At 40.9% G+C, this 20,941-nt stretch overlaps 1 protein-coding gene across 1 annotated transcript in view; it reads left to right on the top strand.

The window, feature by feature from the left end:
• The window catches only part of ABLIM1 (actin binding LIM protein 1), a 177,114-nt gene that overhangs the window by 119,486 nt on the left and 36,687 nt on the right, over positions 1 to 20,941 (top strand). Inside the window, exons 7-8 of the mRNA XM_063101647.1 lie at positions 6,551 to 6,638; positions 9,764 to 9,822. Of these exons, the coding sequence (XP_062957717.1) occupies positions 6,551 to 6,638; positions 9,764 to 9,822 (147 nt within the window). The remainder of the gene's footprint in view (positions 1 to 6,550; positions 6,639 to 9,763; positions 9,823 to 20,941) is intronic.

Here is a 20,941-nt window from a genome sequence, read left to right as displayed (position 1 = left end):
ACATTTTTCAAATGAGGGTCCTGGGGCTTGGAGAGGATAAATAGTTGCATAATGTAACAAATTAAGGAATGATACCTAAACCTCCTGACTCCAAATCTTGTAGCCCTTTCATGGCACCTGATATCCACAAGGAATTCAGGACTTCTGTCTACTCTTCCAGACAATGACTATCATCAAAAATTTGGTGCCTTACACTGTATTTTGCTTAGAGTAGTAGATGTTATTTCCCCAGAACTCTGGGTTGTATGCTTAAGTTCATGCTTCAATGTACAGATTAACCAAATAGTAACAGTAACCACAGACATCTGATTTAACCAGCACTATTAAAGTCAAGCAGTTTTTAGCATTTTGAATGTGTAAGCAGGTCCTTTGTAAACTCAGCTAAATAAACAATTTGTCTATTGCTCATACAGTTTAATGCTACCAAAAATGTAGTCTTTTAATGTGCATTTTAAATGTGTGAAAATGCAGAAATGAGGTTCTAATTTTTTGAAGTAGCAGGGTACAGAGATAGAGAAAAGCAGTTACAGAACTCTGGCAAACTCCAGCATAGCTAGGGTTGCAGGTTGTGTGACTGAGGCCAGGTACCAGGTAAACCTGTGCTCATGTGGTCACCTGCCACAACTAAGCCCCTGCTGTGCTTTTAAAACTTTATAATCTATAGCCTCCTCCCTACAGTGAATTCCATATTTATTACTTGTTTCTTATATGGTCTTTCATTTTGCTCACGATCTGAAGTACTTTCCTTCCTCTAAAATGACCGGTTTAAATGACATTGATTCAGCTATGTTCAGTTTTTGGTTAGTTTGCATATGAGGCTTTGTCTGTGTTCAGCTCTGATCCTTTTCCTGGCCCTGTGCACAGGGCATGTCTTTGACTGTCTTGGGTGCCTGTGTAAGGAGAAATGAAACAGAGAGAGGTGATTCACCCATGCAAGGTAGGGGTTCCTCACCCGTGAGCACCTCACCCTGGAGCCCCTCAGGCCTGCACTGCTACCAAAACTAAGACTCTTGAATGGCTGTGAGACTGCCTTTTGACTCTGGCTCGATGATTTCTTGGCATGTCAGCATCTTGGGATGAAGCAAGTGTGTGGGTCAAGACCGACATCCTGGCATTATGATGGGAGTGTTTCCTAGCAGTGCTTTTGCTGACAGTTTATAGAGCAAAGCCTTTCCAGGTAGCGCCTTGACTTGGGGTCTTCTATCCATCCTGTGTGACAGTCGGTACAACACAGTTGCTCTCCTGTGCCCATTCTTGGGGAAGGGTGGGCATCCAGAGAGCCTTTTACCAGCATCCCAAAGCACACCGACAAGCTGCCTTTTTGTGAATGGCCCAGGGACCATCTCTGGGCAGGGAGTCATGCCGTTGCCATTCCTGTCATTACTATTATTGTGTGCAGTGTGTCACACCATTTTCAAAATGTCGTTTGATCATTCATTCCAACATCATTGTGAGGTAGTTATGGCATGTGGTTACTAGTTGTGGTACTAGTTAAGAACGTGTGCTCCAGAGCCAGAATGCCTGGGTTTGCATCCTGGTCCCACCAATTCTAACTTTGTGACTGTGAACGAGTGCCTAAACCCCTCTAGGCCTCAGCTTCGTCATCTGTAAAGTGGGGATAATAATGGATCCTGCCTTCTTAGATTACTGTGACACAGTTGGCTAAGTGTTTGTGAATCATGTAAATGGTAATGGACACAGAATAATCACAGTAAACATGTTCACTTTTATTATCATCAGCAGCATCCTCGTCCTCTTCCTCCTTTTCCTCCTCTTCCTTCTCTTCCTTCTCTTTCTCATCTTTCTCTTCCTCCTCCTCACTACTACCACCATTGTCATCACCACCACTGCCATCACCACCATCATCACTACCATATCCACCATCACTATCACCATCATCACCACTATCATCACCACTTCCATCACTACCACCATCATCACCACTTCCATCACTACCACCATCCCCATCACCGTCATCACTGTTACCATCACCATCTCTGTTACCATCACCACTATCAACACCACCATCACCACCACCATCATCACTACCATATCCATCACTATCACCATCATCACCACCTCCATCACTACCACCATCACCGTCACCGTCTTTGTTACTGTCACCACTATCAATACCACCAGCATCACCACCACCACCATCATCACCGTCATTATTGTCACTACCACCTCCACAGTTATCATAACCATCATCATCACTGCCATTATCTCTACTTTACAATAGAGAGTCCAAGAGTTTGTGATTTGCCCAAGATCATATGTATGGACTGGAGTAAAAACTCAAGGCCTAGTGTCATGACTTCAGAGACATGAACTTTCCCCTCTTAGTCTTTATTTTCTGATTACGCAGTAGCATAAAAAAATTCTTGTTGTAAAAGATTGAGACAATGTAGAAGGCTACAGAGGAAAATGTGAGGGTCCCTACCCTTACTCTTTCCTCACTCCTACCTTATTCTCCAGAGGTAATCACAGCAAACTAATTGGTGTGCACTCTTCCTATCTTGTCTCCAAACGGGTCACACATATAAAATTGCTACACATATACTTGTGTGTTCTCTTTGACATGAGTAATAGTAACAGTGCCTGCCTTGTAGGATTGATGAGGAGGTTAAATAAAATCATGCTTTTAAAGCACTTAATGTGCTGCCAGGAAATATACCAGGTTCCTAATAGTCCTCTCATCAACTCCAAGAGGTGAGTGCTGTTAGTCTACCCATTTTATAGTTGGAAGCTGAAGTTGGAGAGCTTGTCACCTTCACAAGATTATACAGTACTGGAACTGGATTTTACCAGTAAGACTTACCCCAGTGTCTCCATTTGGTTTTCTTCTCTAAGTGATACCACTTGAACTCTTTCTATTAGCTTGAACTCTTTCCATGTAATTTATAGAAGTTTACTTCATTCTTTTAATGGCTACATATGATTCAATATTTCATTTAAGTATGTCCTCATATGGGTTGTTTTCTGCTTCTTTGTTCTTTGCTGTTATAAATAATACAGTACTGAATATCCTTAATACATATACTTTTGGGTACATATGTGAGAAATTCTATAGGATAGCTTCCTCCTAGAAGTAGAGGTCAGGGGTATGTGCATATTAAATTTTAATTGATATTGTCAAGTTGCTTTCCAAAAAGGATTTGGTCACCAACAGTGTGTGAGGATGCCTGTTTTCTCACATTAGTCTTCTTTTAATCTTTGCCAATTTGATGAAGAAAAGTATTTTTTCTGAACTGTATTTCTCTGGTTACTGGTAGGGTTGAGCTATGTCTTTATTTTTTGGATCATCTACATTTTCTCTGGAAATTGCCCTTTGCCCATGTTTCCACTTATTTTTCATTGTAGGCACTCTTTATACAGGGGTACTTCAAAAAGTTCATGGAAAAATAGAATTAAAAGACAATACAAACCTTTCCATGAACTTTCTGAAGTACCTTCTTATAGTCTAAATAATAATCCTTTGTCTGAAATGTGTGGCAAATATTTTCTCTCCTATTTTTCTTTTAGCTTTGTTTTATATCTAGAGATTTTTTTTTTTTTTTTTTTCGTGCACAAGTCAGCCAATATTTGTCTTTATTGTTTCTAGGTTTTGCCTTGTTTGGCAAAGTCTTCCCACCCCAAGTTTATTAAAATAGTCTCCTCTATGTTCTTCTAATACTTCCATAGTTTTGTTTCTACTTTTAGATTTGTAAGCTTTGTAGAGTTTATTTTCATATGGGTTATAAGTTAGGTATCTAGATTTATCTTTCTCTAAGTGGAGAACCAATTGTACTCACCATTTATTGAATAATCCATTCTCTCAACTCATTTGAGACACCACCTTTATCATAAACTAAATTCTCTAGTATGTATGGCTTGCAAGTGGTTTATCTCTTCTGCTCCATTGACTTATTTTCTACTCCTACACCAGTATTAAAGTACTTTAATTATTTTAGCCTTAGGGCAAATTTTAATAGCAGGAAGGGAAAATCCCCTCTCATTGCTGCTCTCTTTTTCAAGAAATGTCTTTGTATTTTTGTGCATGTTTTTCTTCCATGTGAACTTATAGAAGTAAACTATCAAGGTCTTTAAAGGAAACTCTTGTGAGTATTTTGATTGGAAATGCATCACTGTTACTTCTCACTGTGTAACAGAAACTCAAAGATTACTCAGAGCCCAAATATTAAAAGCAATGAGAAGCCCAAAGGGACTGCACCAAGAAAACTCCCTCAAGGAGGGAGAAACAAGGTGCAGCCCCGAGTCGGTATTTGCTTCAGCTTTTATTGTAAAGACAAGGAAACACAAGAGAAAAAGCAGCTTAATCATTTATCAAAGGAATGAAAAGAAATTGGCTATGAGGCATTCTCTGGGAAACATCTTGAGAAACAAAGGAAAGGGAGTGAAGCTGGATAAGAAATGACCTTAATGTTCTTATCTAATCTGGCAGAAACTGTTTGCTCTTTCCAGCATGTGCTGTTTTCAGCACTTAGGTTCTGCATAAGTGCATTTAGGACTTTTGCCCTTGGTGCACCCCTGTTCTTTGTCAGGCCTGTGTGCTTCCACACATCCCATTAATAGGTTCATTTTAGATAAATCAGCATCTTCACAATATTTAGTTTTCCCATCCAGAAATATTATGTGTTTCTATTTAGGTCTTTTATGTCCATCAGTTCTACAATTTTCCTAATGTAGATCTTGCTTTGGAGGGTTTATTTGTTATGACAAATGGGGTCCTGTTTTCCCATTACATTCACTTAATTTTTACTGCTAATGAATAGGAAATAATGGTTTTTATATATTAATATTTAATCTAGCCACTTGACTGAACTCTTTTATTAGTGATCTTTATAGTTATTCCTTTTTCTTGACTTATCACATTGGCTAGGACTAAGGCCGTGTACAATGATATTGGTGAAAGTGTACATGTTTGTCTTGTTCCTACCTTGAAAGAGAATGCTTCTAATGTTTCACCACTGACTATGGTAAATACATTTTATCAGCTTGAAGAGATGTCCTAGCTTACAGAGAAATGTGCCTTTCACTGCTGACTACACCAGATTCCTCTCAAGGAGCCTTTATTCTTTCACTTATATTGTCCTTGAGAATTCAGAGATTGTCCAAATTCATTTGGACCTCCGAGCACTCATACCCTAGCTGAACCAACCTGGTGTAAAACTGAATATTTAGAACTGAGTAGTTTCTTCTTTCTTCCTCCTTTCACTCACATTCAACCCCAGATGTTATAACGGCAGGGGCTACTTTGTGTTAATATTCCCTACACTTTTCTCATCACTCTCACCATCACCCTACCCCCCAGCAAAAAAAAAAAAAAAAATTTAAATAAATAAAAAGTAAGATGTGGACAAGGACAGGAGTACCCCTTCTGGCATTTTCTGACAGGCACCACTGAAAGGTTTTATTCCTAGCTTTTAATTTAAATAACTTCAATTTTATTTTCTGCTTGATTATCTTGAATAGCTGACTACCATCTCATGCTCTGGCTGCTAAGTGGCTTTTACAGTTTCTACACAATGGTGTGAGAAAGGAATCAGTACCTGACATCTGATTTCCTGTTGCAGTTTCTTGCAGGTTTCAGATGCCAGTGCAGCCACTTCTAACTCATTCTCAGCCCTATCTTGCACTTGATTAGTGCAAAAGAAATGTTTTCACACTTGATTGATAAAAATGATTTAATCACAGAGTACAATTCATAATTTTTAGGTGTTGAAGATTTTTTGCCAGGCTGTGAGTGAAAGGATTTTGTTTTTGTCAGGCATGCATTTGGAACATAACTCTAATGTGACTTGGCACCTGTCTAGAGAATTGTCCCTGTGTCCAGTGACACTTTGCTTTGGGGAAGTCAACACCTGCTGTGATGACATCTGTCATATTTAGGAATGTGAAATGCCAATGAATAATACAGAGCCACTTCAGTAAAATGCCTTCCTCAGAAAGCTGTTAATATAAGACATTGGCAAAAGATTGTTGTAAGCTGCATAAAAGAGAATTTGAGCTCCTTCTGAGATAAAAGCAGCACATGATATCTTTTACTATGGTTTTCTCACCTTAATGCAAACTGGGTAGATTTTATTATTTTCAGATTGTCTAGCCAAGAAAGCAAGAACATGCTAAATATAAGGATCATTTATTTTTATGAGTTTAGCATAAGACAACATTAGCCCCCAGCATAGATTTGGATGTTAATGTTTTTGAAGTGAGGTTTTTGGGAGACAGCGTGGACTCATCTCAGACACATGGTGTGTAACTGGCAACCCTCCAGAAAAGCCCAGGTCAAGAGAGTACTGGAAGCCAGCAACCCCAAGAGGCAAGGCAGCCCCATCATGGCCAGCATGAGTAGCTCGTCTTTGAGACCTTCTTAGTTCCAGTGGGGTTGGCTTTACCTTCTAGGGCTGTTGGTGTGGCAAGTCTGGTCAATTGCACAATTATTTTTCCTTCCTCAGCATCTTCTCTTTTCTTCTAGATCCCCAAGTCCAAAAAAGTCTGGGAGCCAGACAAGGTATAGCCTAAATGTTCCCTACGTTTTCTCTTGCAGGCAGGTGACAAACATTACCACCCCAGCTGTGCACGATGCAGCAGATGCCATCAGATGTTCACAGAAGGAGAGGAAATGTATCTTCAAGGTAAGATGGACACAAGAACACAATAAGTTTTCCCCACATGGGGAAAGAAAACCTTGCTATGTTTGTTTTTAGAGGAGGCATTTTCTTAGCTGCAAGGCTACCCGAATCCTAGCTGAATGTGACCAAAAGTAACCTCATCAGTTAGTATTAATTAGCCAAGCAATTGACATGCTGGCAGTGAGCCCCTGAGGCTCTGTGACTGTTGCTTGGAATGAACGAGTAGGACTCAATGTCTGATGCCATGGATTGAGGGAAGAGTGAAAATCAGCAGCAACCCCGTCCTAAGGAATGTGCTTGGGAAACAAAAGATCAAAAGGGAGAAAGCATTTCTAGAAATTTCTAGAAACGTTCCTTATTTGAGGGCTACTTTGTCTTTTCTCCCTTCTCTATCCTATGAGAAGGACTTTTGAGGCTTCCCAGGCTGCTCTTCTCTGGGCTTTCAAGAAGAATATCTCGTATTTGGTGAATTACCTCATTAAGATGACATAGCTCTCATATTGAGAAAGAAACAGAGAGAGAGAGCAAGAGAAAACACACCCAAAGTCCCTAAAAGAGAAATTGAGAAATTTCTGGTGGCAAGGAGGTACTCATTATCAGGGAGCCATTAGATATTTTTTTTTTAATTGAAAATAATTTTGAGAAATTTTCCCAGCGAAACTATGACCAGTTTTTATCTCCTCTAAAATTCCGAAGCTTCTCAGAGAGGCTTTAGGAGAGAATTCTCTTCTAGTCAAACAGCACTGTCTGTGCCAGCATTTTGCTATTTTTAGCTGGAAAAAGAGTCATTAATCAGACAAGGGTTTATCAGTAAAATTAGCAAGAACCGTTAAGAGCTTTTGCTTGTTCAGTTTTGGTAATCACTGGGTCTTAACTGCCTTTGCATGCCATTTCTTCATTTCTTTTTACACATAACACTATGTGTGCTTTTAATAAATGGTTTGCTTTGCTGTCTCAATTTTGTGTTTATGCAATTGTCTACAGAAATGTTTCTTATGTATTAAAGCAAAGTCTTCTTTGGCTATTCTGTCCTTAAAAAATGCTAGCTAGATGGGAAATTGACAACCCAAACATCCTCTTAGCTTTAGAATGCTCACTCTTAAAAATATCAGTGAATTTTGAGGTCCCCCATAAAGACAAGTGACAAGTACCAAATCTGTGGTCTCATGTGGGCTTTATGTGACACGTTTTCCCAAGGACAAGCTGGACATCTGCAGTGGCAATAGGCAGGTGTCACTTTGCATTTTTCAGTAGGAAGCAGATTTATTCTTCACTGGGTCTCCAGGCTTTGTCTTAGATCTCAACATGTCAATTACAGCGCTCATATAACAAAGACACAGGAGTGCGTGTCCACCCTGCGTCTGCTGGAAACTGAGGCTCAAAGGCTCCAGGCACACTTTGCACATTCCAGGTGGCTCTGAAGCTGAATAGAGAGGGGGCTTCAAGCTGTGCACAAACACAGCACATTCACACTATGGACAAACTACTGTCTGTTAAGATGGGCTACACTCAGAATCTCAGGGGCTATTCTAAATCTCCTCTGGGATGGCTTCGATACCCTTTGCCTGCCTCTTGGCTCATCCTTGAAGAATGAGCAGTTTCATCTTCCTCAGCATCTGATGTTCTCTCTCAGTCACGTTGCTTGTGTGTCTGACCTCCGGAGAACAATGTTGACATGTGCAGACCCAGTGCTCTGGCCAGTGACCCCTGCTCAGGAGAACCTTCACAGCGAATGCTTCGCCTGGGCCTGAGCCTGACCCCTTGGCACAGCACATTAGATTTCCTTTGCTTTGTAGTCAGTCTTTGAGCCAGTGTTCGTGCTGAAGGGACCTGTGTGTCTGTGTGGTTTTTGTTTATTTGATTTTCTTTCTTTCTTTTTTTTTTTTTTTTCCCGTGAGGCAGAGCTGGGTTAAGCGAGATGGAAATGATAGATAGGGATTAAAGTATTATTCTGATATAAAATTTATTTTTCCTTGTCATTAATTTAAAACTATTTTAGCTCAGTGGTATAAAATAATTCATAAGTTACACCATGAAATGTAGAAAGTCTAATGTCCATACCAAGAATTTTATTATGCTTATATGATTTGCTCACTGCTTTCAATTTAGTGACTTTTTTTGCTTAAGTCTCTTTAAGTGTTCATTCAAGTTCTTCTGTCCATCTCCACACTTGAGTGTACCCTCAGATGCACATAGGGCTTACAGACCAGCCTAACCCATGATCATATAAGTGACATGCAATACGAGGGATCTTCAAAAAGTTTGTGGATTCATATTATCTTTTGATTCTATCTTTCCATGAATTCTTTGAAGTACACTCATATATCTAGTCATACAAAATCATATTGGCAGGCACTGGACTCTTACAAGGTAAGGGCTTTCTATTAGAAATAAGTGTTTTGCTTAATTCTGGGATGCTGGTACCATCCATGAAAGTGCTCCATAATCTAAGAAAGTGAGACTATTGACTCAACAACAGAAAATAACACCTAAATTGTTACTTCACTAGTTTAAAAGTGATGACTTTTTTTTTAAGTTAATTAAAATGTTGAAGACTAAAGGAAACTTTGGGCTTTGTAACATAACTTTCAGACTTTCTACTAGATGGCTTAATTTCCCATTTCTGTGTATGCGACTGTATAATTAAATCAATGACAAATTCAACAAGTTTTGCTTCTGGATATGGACTATCTGGCTTGACTTTATTTCCTTCAACTAAATTACTTGGTTGTTTTCATGGTATATAAACATGGCTTATTTTCTGAAATTAAATAAAGCTTATAATAAGCACTTAGACATTACTTTTAAAGGACAAGAATATAATTTTTTTTAAAAAAGACTCAGTTAAGAACTAAACATTTGCATCAAAACACTCTTGTGCCCAATTAATGGGCTCTGTGGTCTAGAATTATAACCTTTATTGAACAAGCTCAGGCTAGATGAGGAAAACTCTCCCAGAGCTTGCAGTTGTTTGATTTCTGTGTCATGATTTACTTGGGCATGGATGGGGCTGTCACACTTCCTTATATGGGGAAAGAGGGAGATGAGCCATTCTCAGAAGTTCTGTTGATAGGACCGTGGCTTCTTTCCATCTCCTTTCCTCTTAGCGGTGCGTTGTGTCTTTCCAGGTTCCACCGTTTGGCATCCCGACTGTAAGCAGTCTACTAAGACAGAGGAAAAATTACGGGTAAGGAAACAATTAGAACCATGATGCCAGGTGCACTTGTAGGCCATGTGCTTCAGAATCACTGATTCTTGGGGCTAGGGTTTGGGTGACATTACTTTTTCCTGACTTTTCCCCCCAGAGAAAACCAAGTTCAAAGGCCATTTGTCCAGGGAAGGGGATGCTCTCCTACCTGAAGTTTATTGTTATGTTTTTTTGTTCCAAATGCTTGTATTGGGGCCCTGCCTCACTAGTCAGCTTCTTAGGAAAGCATTCAGGGAAAAGCCAAACCATAAAGATGGGAGAAAAATCAAGTTCAACATCTGGTGACCTTCTCATCAGATTCTTTAAACTTAGTGCATAACATACCACTTCATCCCAAACTCTGCATCCATTGCTCAGCTCGTGGTGCATTTTACTGACCTCTCAAATCCAAATTCCCCAGAGAAGCCTGCGGTTCCGAAAGCTGCTGATTTGTCAGATAAAACCTTTGGGGAAAGTAATGATGAGCCCAGATATGTAAATTAGTCAATTCTCAGAACACCTCCAGATGGTCATATTTTATCTATGTCAGAAGCAAAGAGCTGCACACAGTTGTCAGGTCATGATCATAATCTGTATCCTGTTCAGATGCCCCCTGTTTTTCACGTATTTGAAGTATTTTAAAGAGGGATAATCAGACTGAATCCCAGTCCCTCAGTTTAGCTAACTTAGTGGTACCCATGGAAAACCTGGAGTTTGACTACACTCCACTTGCTATCTTAAGGAAAAGAATGGCCTGGATTTAGTCTGGAGGCCAGACTCCAGTGTGTGGAGTAATTTCTTCTCGATCTGCTGTTAGCAAACACCAGGAGCTGTGTAATCCCCAGCAGCAGCACAGTGGGTCATCGATGGATCTGGTCACTAATGTGTGACTTATGAAGGGATCACTTGGCTTCAGACAAATGATTATCAAAAGTGACACCCATTTTGCCTGCCACCTTGGATACTGTGGCTTTTATTTTCTAGTGTCTTTTCCTTGTTCTCTTCAATGGAACACATGTATGCACAGGAGTTTATTTTCATTTTGGGGATTTTTTTGCTTGTTTTTTTCCCCTTGCTAACTGGCATCCATAAATCAGATGGAGACCATTTTACCATTTGGGTATTTTAGAATCTTTTTCCTTGCCTGTGACCCTGAATAAAAGAAGTTCTCTTAGAATTTACAATTATGAGCATACTTTAAGTAGAGGGAAAACACGCTTTTTTCAGAATAATTGAGCAAAGATAAGAACAGCTGGAGAGGAATTTCCCCACCAATGTTTGGATAGTTCTGCTCTGTTTCTGACATCCAGTGTCAACTTGAGCACATGTAAATGCTTCTGACAGTCCATTAACCAGACCCACACTCACTGGAACAATCACCCAGTTCTTGGCACTATACTGCGGAATTTTCGAGGAACCATGGATGCTTTGGAAGTGGGTTATCTTTATAAAATACAAGAACATTAAAGATAGAACTTATTGTCACTTTCAACATAAGAATGCAAAATTCACAGCATATCTTGAGGATGCTGCCCAGAAACCACCCAAGTAGCTAATGGTTTGCACCAGCTCTGCAGTGTTGCTTTTAGTGCTTTAGATAATTATTTTCACATCATCCCTGATGAAGTCTCTTGGGGGTCAAAGAGAGAAATGGTAATGAAGACAGACTATATGGAATGTGTGTCTTTTCTCTGTAAGGATTGCTTGATTTTGCAGATCATGTTACTAAAATGATTTTTTAAAATAGTTAACACTGTTGATCACATCTTGATGAACTCTATGGATAACCTATGAAAACAATGAGTGAAATACTTCCACTCATTCTGGCCAAGAGGAGTTTTTATTTCCTTCCTTTAGTACGTTTTCCAGAGAATTCCAAAGCTCTCCTCCTAAACCCAACATCTCCTACTTGGGAGGTCAGGTCAGTGCTCTGGCTGACTGTCTTTGGAAAGCCTGATAGTGAGGAGGATGCTGACCCACGTGGGGAAGAGGTGCCCCTGTGCCCAGAGCCAGGGTTCACGCTGATGTTGGCGGGGTTTAAAGGGGAAGAGGTTTTGAATAGAGAGATGAATCTGGTGCTCTCTTAAGGGCGTGTCTACAGATCACAAATATTGAGCCAAGATTTCCAGGCTTTTCACCACGAGTCACATTAGAGCAGTTTCCATAGCAAAATGAAAATGTTTTAAGAATCTTTCAGCAACCCCATTGAGTAATGCACATTCGTGATATTTAAGAATTCGTGGGGCGTTTGTAACAACAGATTCTTCAGAACATCTCTCAGTTGGCTTCATTGACCTCTTACCCTTCATATATTCTAAGAATGTCTGTGCCAAAATAAATGGAAAGCAATCGAGGGGGGTCGGAACTTAGGTAAATTTACTGTAACTTGATGATCAGTTAATGTGCTTTTAAACATGGGCCCATAAGTGACCAAAGCAATGCACATGTACGTCAACTAAAGCGATGCCTCTTGACACTTCTATCAAATTAGTCCTCCCTAAGGTTTTTTTTTTTTTTAATGTTTCTGAATTGAGGATATTTCTTTGTTCATTCTTCCCTTTTTTCATGTTTCACGGCAGCTGCCAAACATACGTCATTCTTCCTCCGATTTCTTTTATCCCAAAAGTCTGATTCGACGCACAGGACGGGCTCCGTCTCTGCAGGTTAGCGGCTGTGTCCAGGCTGCAGCTGGGAGCTGCTGTCCCGGGCCAGGCTTCTGTCGCTTCTCCCCCTGTGCTGCTTTTCTCACATAACTTCTCTGGCTCCTGCAGAAGGCAGATGCTTTCCTCACCTCACGAGTGCATCTCACACTCTGGTTCTGGCTGTTTTCTTCTCTGATCGAGGTTTTCATCAGGAGCAGTGGCTAACGTGTTATCATTAGAGCAAACACACCAAAAGCTGCCGGTGTCCCCATGTTTGCTCACTGAACAAGTATTGGCCGAGCACCCTGGTACAGTGTGGGGCTGGATGCTGTAGATCTAGCCCCGTAGGGAGGAAAAGACAGATGAACGATGGTAGCAAGGTACAGAAACACATCACAGGCTGTGGATCGCACAGACCATGTTCTTTGGAATGTCAGATGAGGGAAAGGTATCAAGGGGCAATTGAAACTTGGAGGTTGGATGAGATTTGGACACATGGAGGTGAGGAGAAAGGAGTAGGCCTGATGAGGGAACAGCAGAAGCTGGAGCTGGGGAAGAGCAGAGCTTGGGTGCGGGTGGTTTGGCTCCAGAAAGTGGTGACATGGGAAAGGAAGCCAGTGAGAGCAGGCACCTACTCTGCAGAAGCTGGGGGATTTACCTACGCTCTCACTTGCTTTCCCTAGGCATTCCTGTGAGGGAGCTAAGATTATTCCCATTTTACAGTTGAGGAGACTGAGGCTGAGAGCCATTATTGTTAGGTAAACTCCCCAGAGTTGCCCCACTGGTAAGTGGAAGAGTTAGGATAGAAACCCAGCTTTCTGTGAGCCCAGAACTCACGTTCTTTCCTCTATACCTCAAGGGCACAGTGAGAGAGAAACCTGGGAAGACAGGGGAGGAGAGCATTAAATCCTGGCTGAGGCTGCTGTCAGGGGCCACTGACAGCAGGAAAAAAAGGAAAAAAGCAGCGTGCCCTGCCCAGGGCCGGCCAGCCTGCCGGACAAGCAGCAAGGCAGGAGACCACGTTCCCTGCACAGACTTTACCTTCTTTAGGGGTCTCTGAGAATCAGTGGAAACCTTGGCCTGTTAAACTATGAGCCACTTTCCATAGTGCCATCTTGGCTCAGCTGAAACCCATTCTGTAGCTCTGCTGACGATTCAGGATGGCAGCGCAGCACTCCAGTCTGGGCTCCATGCCTGCCCCCTTCTCCTGTGCCTGCCAGAGCCGCACTGAGGATGAGAGTTTGGGTTTCTATCTGTTTTGATTAAAACATCCCATTCTTTCTTTAAATGACTTGAGAGATGGAAGTATGGAATTTTGGAGTGGAGAGAAACCTTTTAGAGGTCGACCCCCTAAGTTTCTCCATCTGTAGAATGAAGTCAGATGGAGCCGCAGGCCTGGGGCTATCTGGGCAATAACAGCAACACAACCACAGACTCGGGCTCTCTGACCCCAGGCCTCGGGTGCCTTGCCTTGGCCCATGACACTGTTATGCCCCAACTCGTATTTGTCCTGTGGTCTTCATTCTACTTTAAAGCTTCAGCTCCAGTGGCAGTTTCCCCATTCAGTGAAATTAAAGCCTCGTGAATTCAGAGGAGCCACTGAAGGTCGCCCCACTGCAAATGAGTATTGCTAGAATTAGTGTCTCTGCTTGGCAAGACATTGAATAGGTTTTCCTTTTTTCCAATAGTGTACTCTTAATGCAAATAACTTTATATTTTATTAGCCTAAGGCTATAACCAAGAGAGACAGTTTCAGGACATGAATAAAAATATCATCATCAAGTGTGAAATTTTTTGGTTTGCTCCAGACCTTAAGTGTAAGAGATTTGGAGCATCTTGAGTGGGAGAGAGAGAGAGAGATGGAGAAATCTGTTTTTAATAACTTCTCTCTTCCTATACTGTTGTTCAAAAGGAACATCTGATTCCCGTTATTCAGCTGTAAACTCTGTGAAGTCAACTTCAGCTCCATCACAGAAAGTTGTAAACAGCTTGGGACCTGGCAGAGAAGACAGGCTATTTGGCAGTCTCCCTTTGCCCCTCAGTAATTGAGGGACAGCTCACCAGAACATTTAAGTAGCCTGACATCTCCCAAGCAATGCACTTCAAGTCACAGATATTTTGATCTTTTAAGCACTTTGACCTACACGGCCCCTCATTTTCATCACGTAAAATTAAGCAGCCTTCGCAATTAGATAAACTGACTCTACTCTTCTCAGAGACATCCAGTACTCTGGGCTCCAGAAATAAGTCCTGGTTTTGTTGTAAAGAAAAGTCAAATTTATAGGACAAAAGTCATTTTTTTAAATTTATATTCAGAAATTATTCCTTTTCCTCTTACCTGAATTACAGGTAAAAGAAAATGATGAAAACAGAATTACCTAAGAAAAACATTCTGATGTCACTTACTTGGAAGAGTTTTATGTGAATAGCAGATTTTATCTATAGCTATAACTCAGTTCTGAACATTTCTAATTCATTATAGACAAAGCACATGGTATTCCCAGGACCAAGTTTGTGATAATCTGGAGTGGGCCATTAGCTTTCATTCTAAAAAGGAGTTTCTCTGCTGTCCATTTAGAGGCTAAAGCATGACTTAACTGACCTACAAAATGGGCATGATTTTTTTTTTCTTTTGAAACTAACATTCACTTATTACAATTACACACTTGCAAATTTATAATATACCAAAAACTATTTGTATGGTTTTTAAAAGGAGCTCATTAGAGACTTAATGTCTAGAACAAGGAAGTAATATTGTTGGGTTTGGGTTATTGTTTTATTATTGTCACCACAATACATACTGCTTTATTCCCAGCTTTCACTTTGTCCAGATATTTTATCCTCTTTGGTGTGTCTTGACAATTCATCAGGCAATCCAGTGTAGAAGTGTTAAGATTTATACTGGAAAGACATCATGGCCTCTTGGCCATAGTAAAGGCTGACGGCATTTATGAAACTGTCTCCAGAGAAGATGTTTGTCCAGAACCTTCTCCTGCTTCCTCTTCAAACACAAATTCTTTTTTCCAAAACAGTTAATTTCTCCCTTTCTTTACTTACATTTAACGTGTGCAGATTTTGAAAATGCTCCTTCTTCTGCAGCTATTATCACCACCTTGTCTAGTGAACTTCAACAAAAACCCAAGGCAGGTACTGTCAACATCAGCAGTACTTAGTATAAGGTGTCATTCACCTGATATCAGTCGTTGTCCCATAGGTGTTCAGAAGATTGATCCGATCTGGTTGCCAGTTGCCTGTAGGTTTTCTCCTTAGAGCATGGCTTTGGATGAATGCAAGTTAGATGAATGTGGTCGTGCATCCCTGCTCCTGCTGAACTGGGGGAGGGGCAGCTGAGTGCTTTCCAGCACTGTCCTTCTAAGGGTCCCCATACGCACAGGGGCCCATGATTGAAGGTAAATGGAGAATGTCATTTTTCCACTTACTCAACAGGCAGAGCTCTGGTAAGTGTTTTTAATGGTCAGTATTTGATGAACGATGAGAGCTGGAGTGGAAATATAAAAAGATTTCCTCAATTTCCATTCTGTGACTGTGCCTTTCGAATGGTAGGATAGATGGACAAAGTCAAGGCATAGGGGGAAAATCAGCTGAAAGGTAGAGGGCCTTTTTAAAAGAGATTTCGTGAAAACAAAAAGATGTACTTTTGAGGCCTTACTACTTTCTAGTGATTAAATGCCATTTTTCCCTCTCCCGTTGAAAGGACCTGCTAGTTTTCTAGTGCGACCTCTCTTTGTTAGTTTTTGGTGGTGTTTTGTTTTTCTTTTTGTTTTAAGAAATAAACCTTGTTGAAATCAAAAAGTGAATACGTGAAGATGTGCTGGGGAAATAAATATGGGGCAAATGAACCCCTTCTTCATGACAGGTTGAGTGAGCACCCCACATATAGCTAGAAGGTTCCTACTGAAGGATCCTTACTTCCCGTTGCCAAAATAAGGATTAAACTATCTGGCTAACCTTCTTGGCAAAATACTTTGAGAGATCACAGCCACATGTAATCCTTCCTATATCTACTTTGCCTTCCCCATCACCACCACCCCTTTTTTGGGGGGTGGGGCAAAGATAGCATCAAAAGAACTAAACTTTTCCAACCATGCTTTCAAGTTGTTTTTTTCTGCAGGAAAAGATGCATAAAGAAAAATAAGTAAATTGCATCTGCTTTTAACAGTTTAATCATAGGTCCTTGCTGTTTCCCTTTCTCTGCAGAACAGAAGTGGTCTTAGCTCTGGGAATAAATATCTGAAAACTTCATCTGTCATATAGACAAGAGATAATTTTGTTCATCATAACTCTCAGAATACCAGAAACAAGGCTGCTGACCTGTTTGGTTATTGATTCAATTTATAATTACCGGGTCACTGCTATTATCCTGGATAGCTGAGCAGGTTGAAATGCTAATTTGGGTTAAATAATTGCACATAAGGATCATTGCGGAAATGTGGATCATCTGTAAAATTTTATTACAACCCAATGAGGTGACACTAGAGGTGGGTTAATGGTACAGAAGAAAAAACGGTCAGTGGGATTTAAAAGAGAGAGCATGTCAGTGAGTAAGAACTTTCAAGGTTGACATGGGTTTCAGTCTGAGTGGATATGCACTGCTGTGTTGAAGGATAGCTCTGTGCCTTTTGAAGATGTCTTAGCCATAACAGCAAGTTATATATTTGGGGGTGCGGGGGTGGTGAGATGGCTGGAATAATAGAAGAAGTTCTCCTAATAGTAAACAAGATGTTACTTTAAAATTTAACATGTTTAGAATTCTAGATGTTTAGAACTGAAATGTAAAATTCTAAATGTTTAGGACTAAAACACCAAAGATAATATTGAGTTTTATCTATTTCGTGACCGGCGCTCAGCCAGTGAGTGCACCGGCCATTCCTATATAGGATCCGAACCCGCGGCGGGAGCGTTGTCGCGCTCCCAGCACCGCACTCTCCCTAGTGCGCCATGGGCTCGGCCCTAAATATATTGAGTTTTAAAAAGTAGTTATCTTCATTGGGGAGAGGCCTCTAACCTGTTAGTTGAGCAAATACACTTTGAGACTGTGGTGAAAAGCAGCCAATACATGTGTGTCGTTTAAGCCTTGAGAAGACAGGCCTGTGCAAGGTCATTGCCATCCAGCGTGGGAAAGGCATTAATTACTGAAGCTGAGACATGAGCAGGAAGTCACTGTCTCCAAGAGGTTTCAGGATCACTCTCAAGGAAGGGAAGAGTATTTGTCAACTCCTGGCAGGCCTGCTGTCCCATATACTGTGATAAATTACTTAAGATATCTGAGTTCTGATGGGAAGGAATCCAAGGATGGTAGCTGTAGAGAACTGTGGATAGCATCATCTGTGTAGCTCCCATTTGAAAGGAATATCCTATCATGAGGAGCAAAATGGAGGCAATGCCATCCTTCATTATTCGAGATTGACTGGCTAAGAAATCCAGCCTAATGCCAAATGTCTAGAAAATGTTGACTGCTTGCCGTGTGCCCAGTAGGGTGCTTGGAGCTTTATGCGTATTATCTCATTTAAACCTAGGAAGTAGTCGTTGCTAGCAGTCTCTCCCATTCTGTAAATGTAGAAGTTGAAGCTCAAGGAAGTTAAAAGAAAAAAAAAAAAAAACAACTCATTTGATGTCACACACCTAGTAGAGCCAGGATTTGAGCTGAGTTATTTGACTCTAAAGTCAGCCTTTTAACCTCACTGCATTACACTATGCAAAATTGTGTTTTATCCCATTATTACAATATAGACAGGAAAACAAACAAGGGTCATTGTAAGAAAGTAGGCAAGCAAGAAGGTAACTGAACCTGTAAAAAGATCCCTATGGGAGTGAAATTTACAGTAATGTGAGAAAGAGAAAAAGAAGCAGGAGCAAACGATGGTAAACTCAATGAAAGAGTGGTTTCTGAACCTCCAAGAGACATCTTAGCATTTCTCAAATAACACATCACTCTAAGAGCCAGAGTACTGGCAGATTTGCTGACCAGTTGACTTGACTTTGAAAACTTACTGACTATAAATTTCTAAAATGTTCTGGAATCAGAGAACTTGGGAGCAGGTGTACGCAAATTGGAGGTGATTCAGATCTGAAAACCTTTAAAGAATCAAATGGGACTCAACAGAACTTCAGATTGTAGAATAACTCTTTAAACCATTAGCCCAACAATATTAACAGTATAAATAGACAAGAGAAATGCTTCAGAGAAGGAACGTAGGGAGGAACTGTACGGAAACAGGCTAGTTCAGCCAAGAGACCTTTTTTCCCATGGATTCTTCATCCCTGGGAGAGAACATTAAAGACCCTTTTCCACATGTGCTCGTGATGCTCTTCAGCTTATCCCTATCAGCACGTGCAGTACAAGAGCAAAAGAGCACTTCAGAGCCATCCCCAGGTGCATCGTTACAGGAAAGGCACACTCTTGGCCGAAACTGGGATGAGTAACATATGAGAGACCCCAAAGCTCCAGCATGTACTTTGGCACTTCACGCCGTGTTGTCCTGGATGCTTGTTAATGAAAACAAGCCCTTGTCATAGCAACCCCAGTAACTGAAGATGTCAGAATCAGTTCTGCTGCAAACCCTCTCCTGCCCCACCCCGACACAGTGAGCTGTTGCAAGTTCTTAAAGAGCTAGTGCAATAAAAATAGTTTCAGTTAGCAGGCATTCTTTTCTGCTACCTGATCTCAGTATTGTTCTGTTACTTTCACTGTATTTGTCCCATAGCCATGTTGATGGGAAATGAATGATCATACCTTACAATACAGGCAAGAATTTAGTGCGGGGGTTAAGTGCTTGGGCTCCGGACCTAGGGTATCTGGGTTCAAATCCTGACTCTGTCCCTTTCCTACCTGTGTGGCTTGGAGCACTTGTAAAATAACAGAACCTACCTCCTAGGGTTATTGAGAAGATTAAATGAGATTACGACTGGGAAGTGCCTAGCACAGGCCTGCCATCTAGAAAGTGCGCCAATAAACATGGGCTGCTATTAATATTCTTGTGTTGCTAAATAAGAGGTTTTGATACTGAGTTTGGCAAATATTAGATCCTGGCCACTTAAAGCTTAAGGGCTATCTGTAGTTAATAATTATCACACAGATGGATATTGGCTCACATTTTTTAAGGGGTGGCATCTCTTTTTAAAGGAGGGTTGCATTCTGATGCCACTTTTATATTTTGATGAGGAGATGGATCTAGAAATTGAACACTTTTTGAGTAATGGCATGTGAGGTTTTTTTCTTACATATTCAGATGTAGAATTCTCTCATGTTGAAATACTGCCTGTGATTGGAAAATTGTAACTCCAGAAGGAAAGTGCTTGTGGATGACAGGCATTGGGGAGGAGCTCAGCACACCTCCACCTGAGCACAGTGTGATTTCTCCTACCTCCATCCACCCTGGTATCTCAAAGATCCCAGAGACACTGGCCAAGAATGATTGATCACAGTTCTCCAGGGAATCCTTACTTTTAGAGTGAGTCTGATCACTGCCTGACTTGAACTGGCCAGGAGTGTTTGCTTTCATTATTTCAGATATGAGTTACATAGTGAGGTCATACCCCTGTCTTCAGGAGTTCTTTGGCTCAGTTATGATCATCTTCAAGGTGTCAAATATCAGTAGAAACAGCACTGAAGAGGACAAGGTCCTATTCCTATCATAGAACTACAAATTATCCTCTCTAGTAAATAGCTGCAACGGAGGTGAGGAAGTCTTCCAAGATTAGGCCTTTTGTTTTCATTGCAGAACTTCTCAGTATATGCGAAGCAGAAGTAAGAGGCAGTTGATTGCCAGTTCATACGCCTCCCTCTGCTCATAGAACTGCCACTCGCTCTTAGGGTTTTCCAAGTTTATATCACAAAGTTGTGTTTTATCTTCTCCAGAGACCAGCCGCAACCTTATTTCAGTGACTCTCCGTGTCTTTAGGCTCAAACCATGGAATTAACATGAGTCAGCTGTCCGCAAACTGAGTATTTATTTACAAATCATAAATTCTAACTCATTCCCTGAAAAAGTATTTATGTAAATATATCCATAAGTGCACGATACAGTGGTGGAAAAAAGACTATGAGAATGGAGATCTTGACTAAAGTTAGTGAGGGAAATAGACATAATGCAAGGAAACCAGTAAGTTTATAATTATAAATTTTATTCATGAAGGAAAAAATAAGAATGACACTATGAGAGAAAACGAGGGGAACCAACTCTGGACTGGAGATCAGGGAAGGCCTCTTGGAGGAGGTGAAATTTAAGCCGAGATTGGAGGAAAAAGAATCAACCAAGTAAAATCGGGGGTAGGAGCATTTCAGGCAGAGGGAGCAGCAAAGATAAGTCGAGGCAGGTCCGTGCACCTCGTCCTGTGAGTGATGACGGGTAGCAAGTGACAAGGCAGGAGAGAAAGGAGAGGACAAAATCCTGGGGGCATGGGAATTGTGATTTTATTCTGAGTGGACACTGAAGCGAAAAGCAGGATAGTGACGA

The sequence above is a fragment of the Cynocephalus volans genome, chromosome 7 (assembly GCF_027409185.1).
Source record: "Cynocephalus volans isolate mCynVol1 chromosome 7, mCynVol1.pri, whole genome shotgun sequence".
In the NCBI taxonomy this organism is placed as follows: domain Eukaryota; kingdom Metazoa; phylum Chordata; class Mammalia; order Dermoptera; family Cynocephalidae; genus Cynocephalus; species Cynocephalus volans.
The sequence above is the reverse complement of the archived record's forward strand: the minus strand, read 5'-3'. Positions and strand labels throughout refer to the sequence as shown.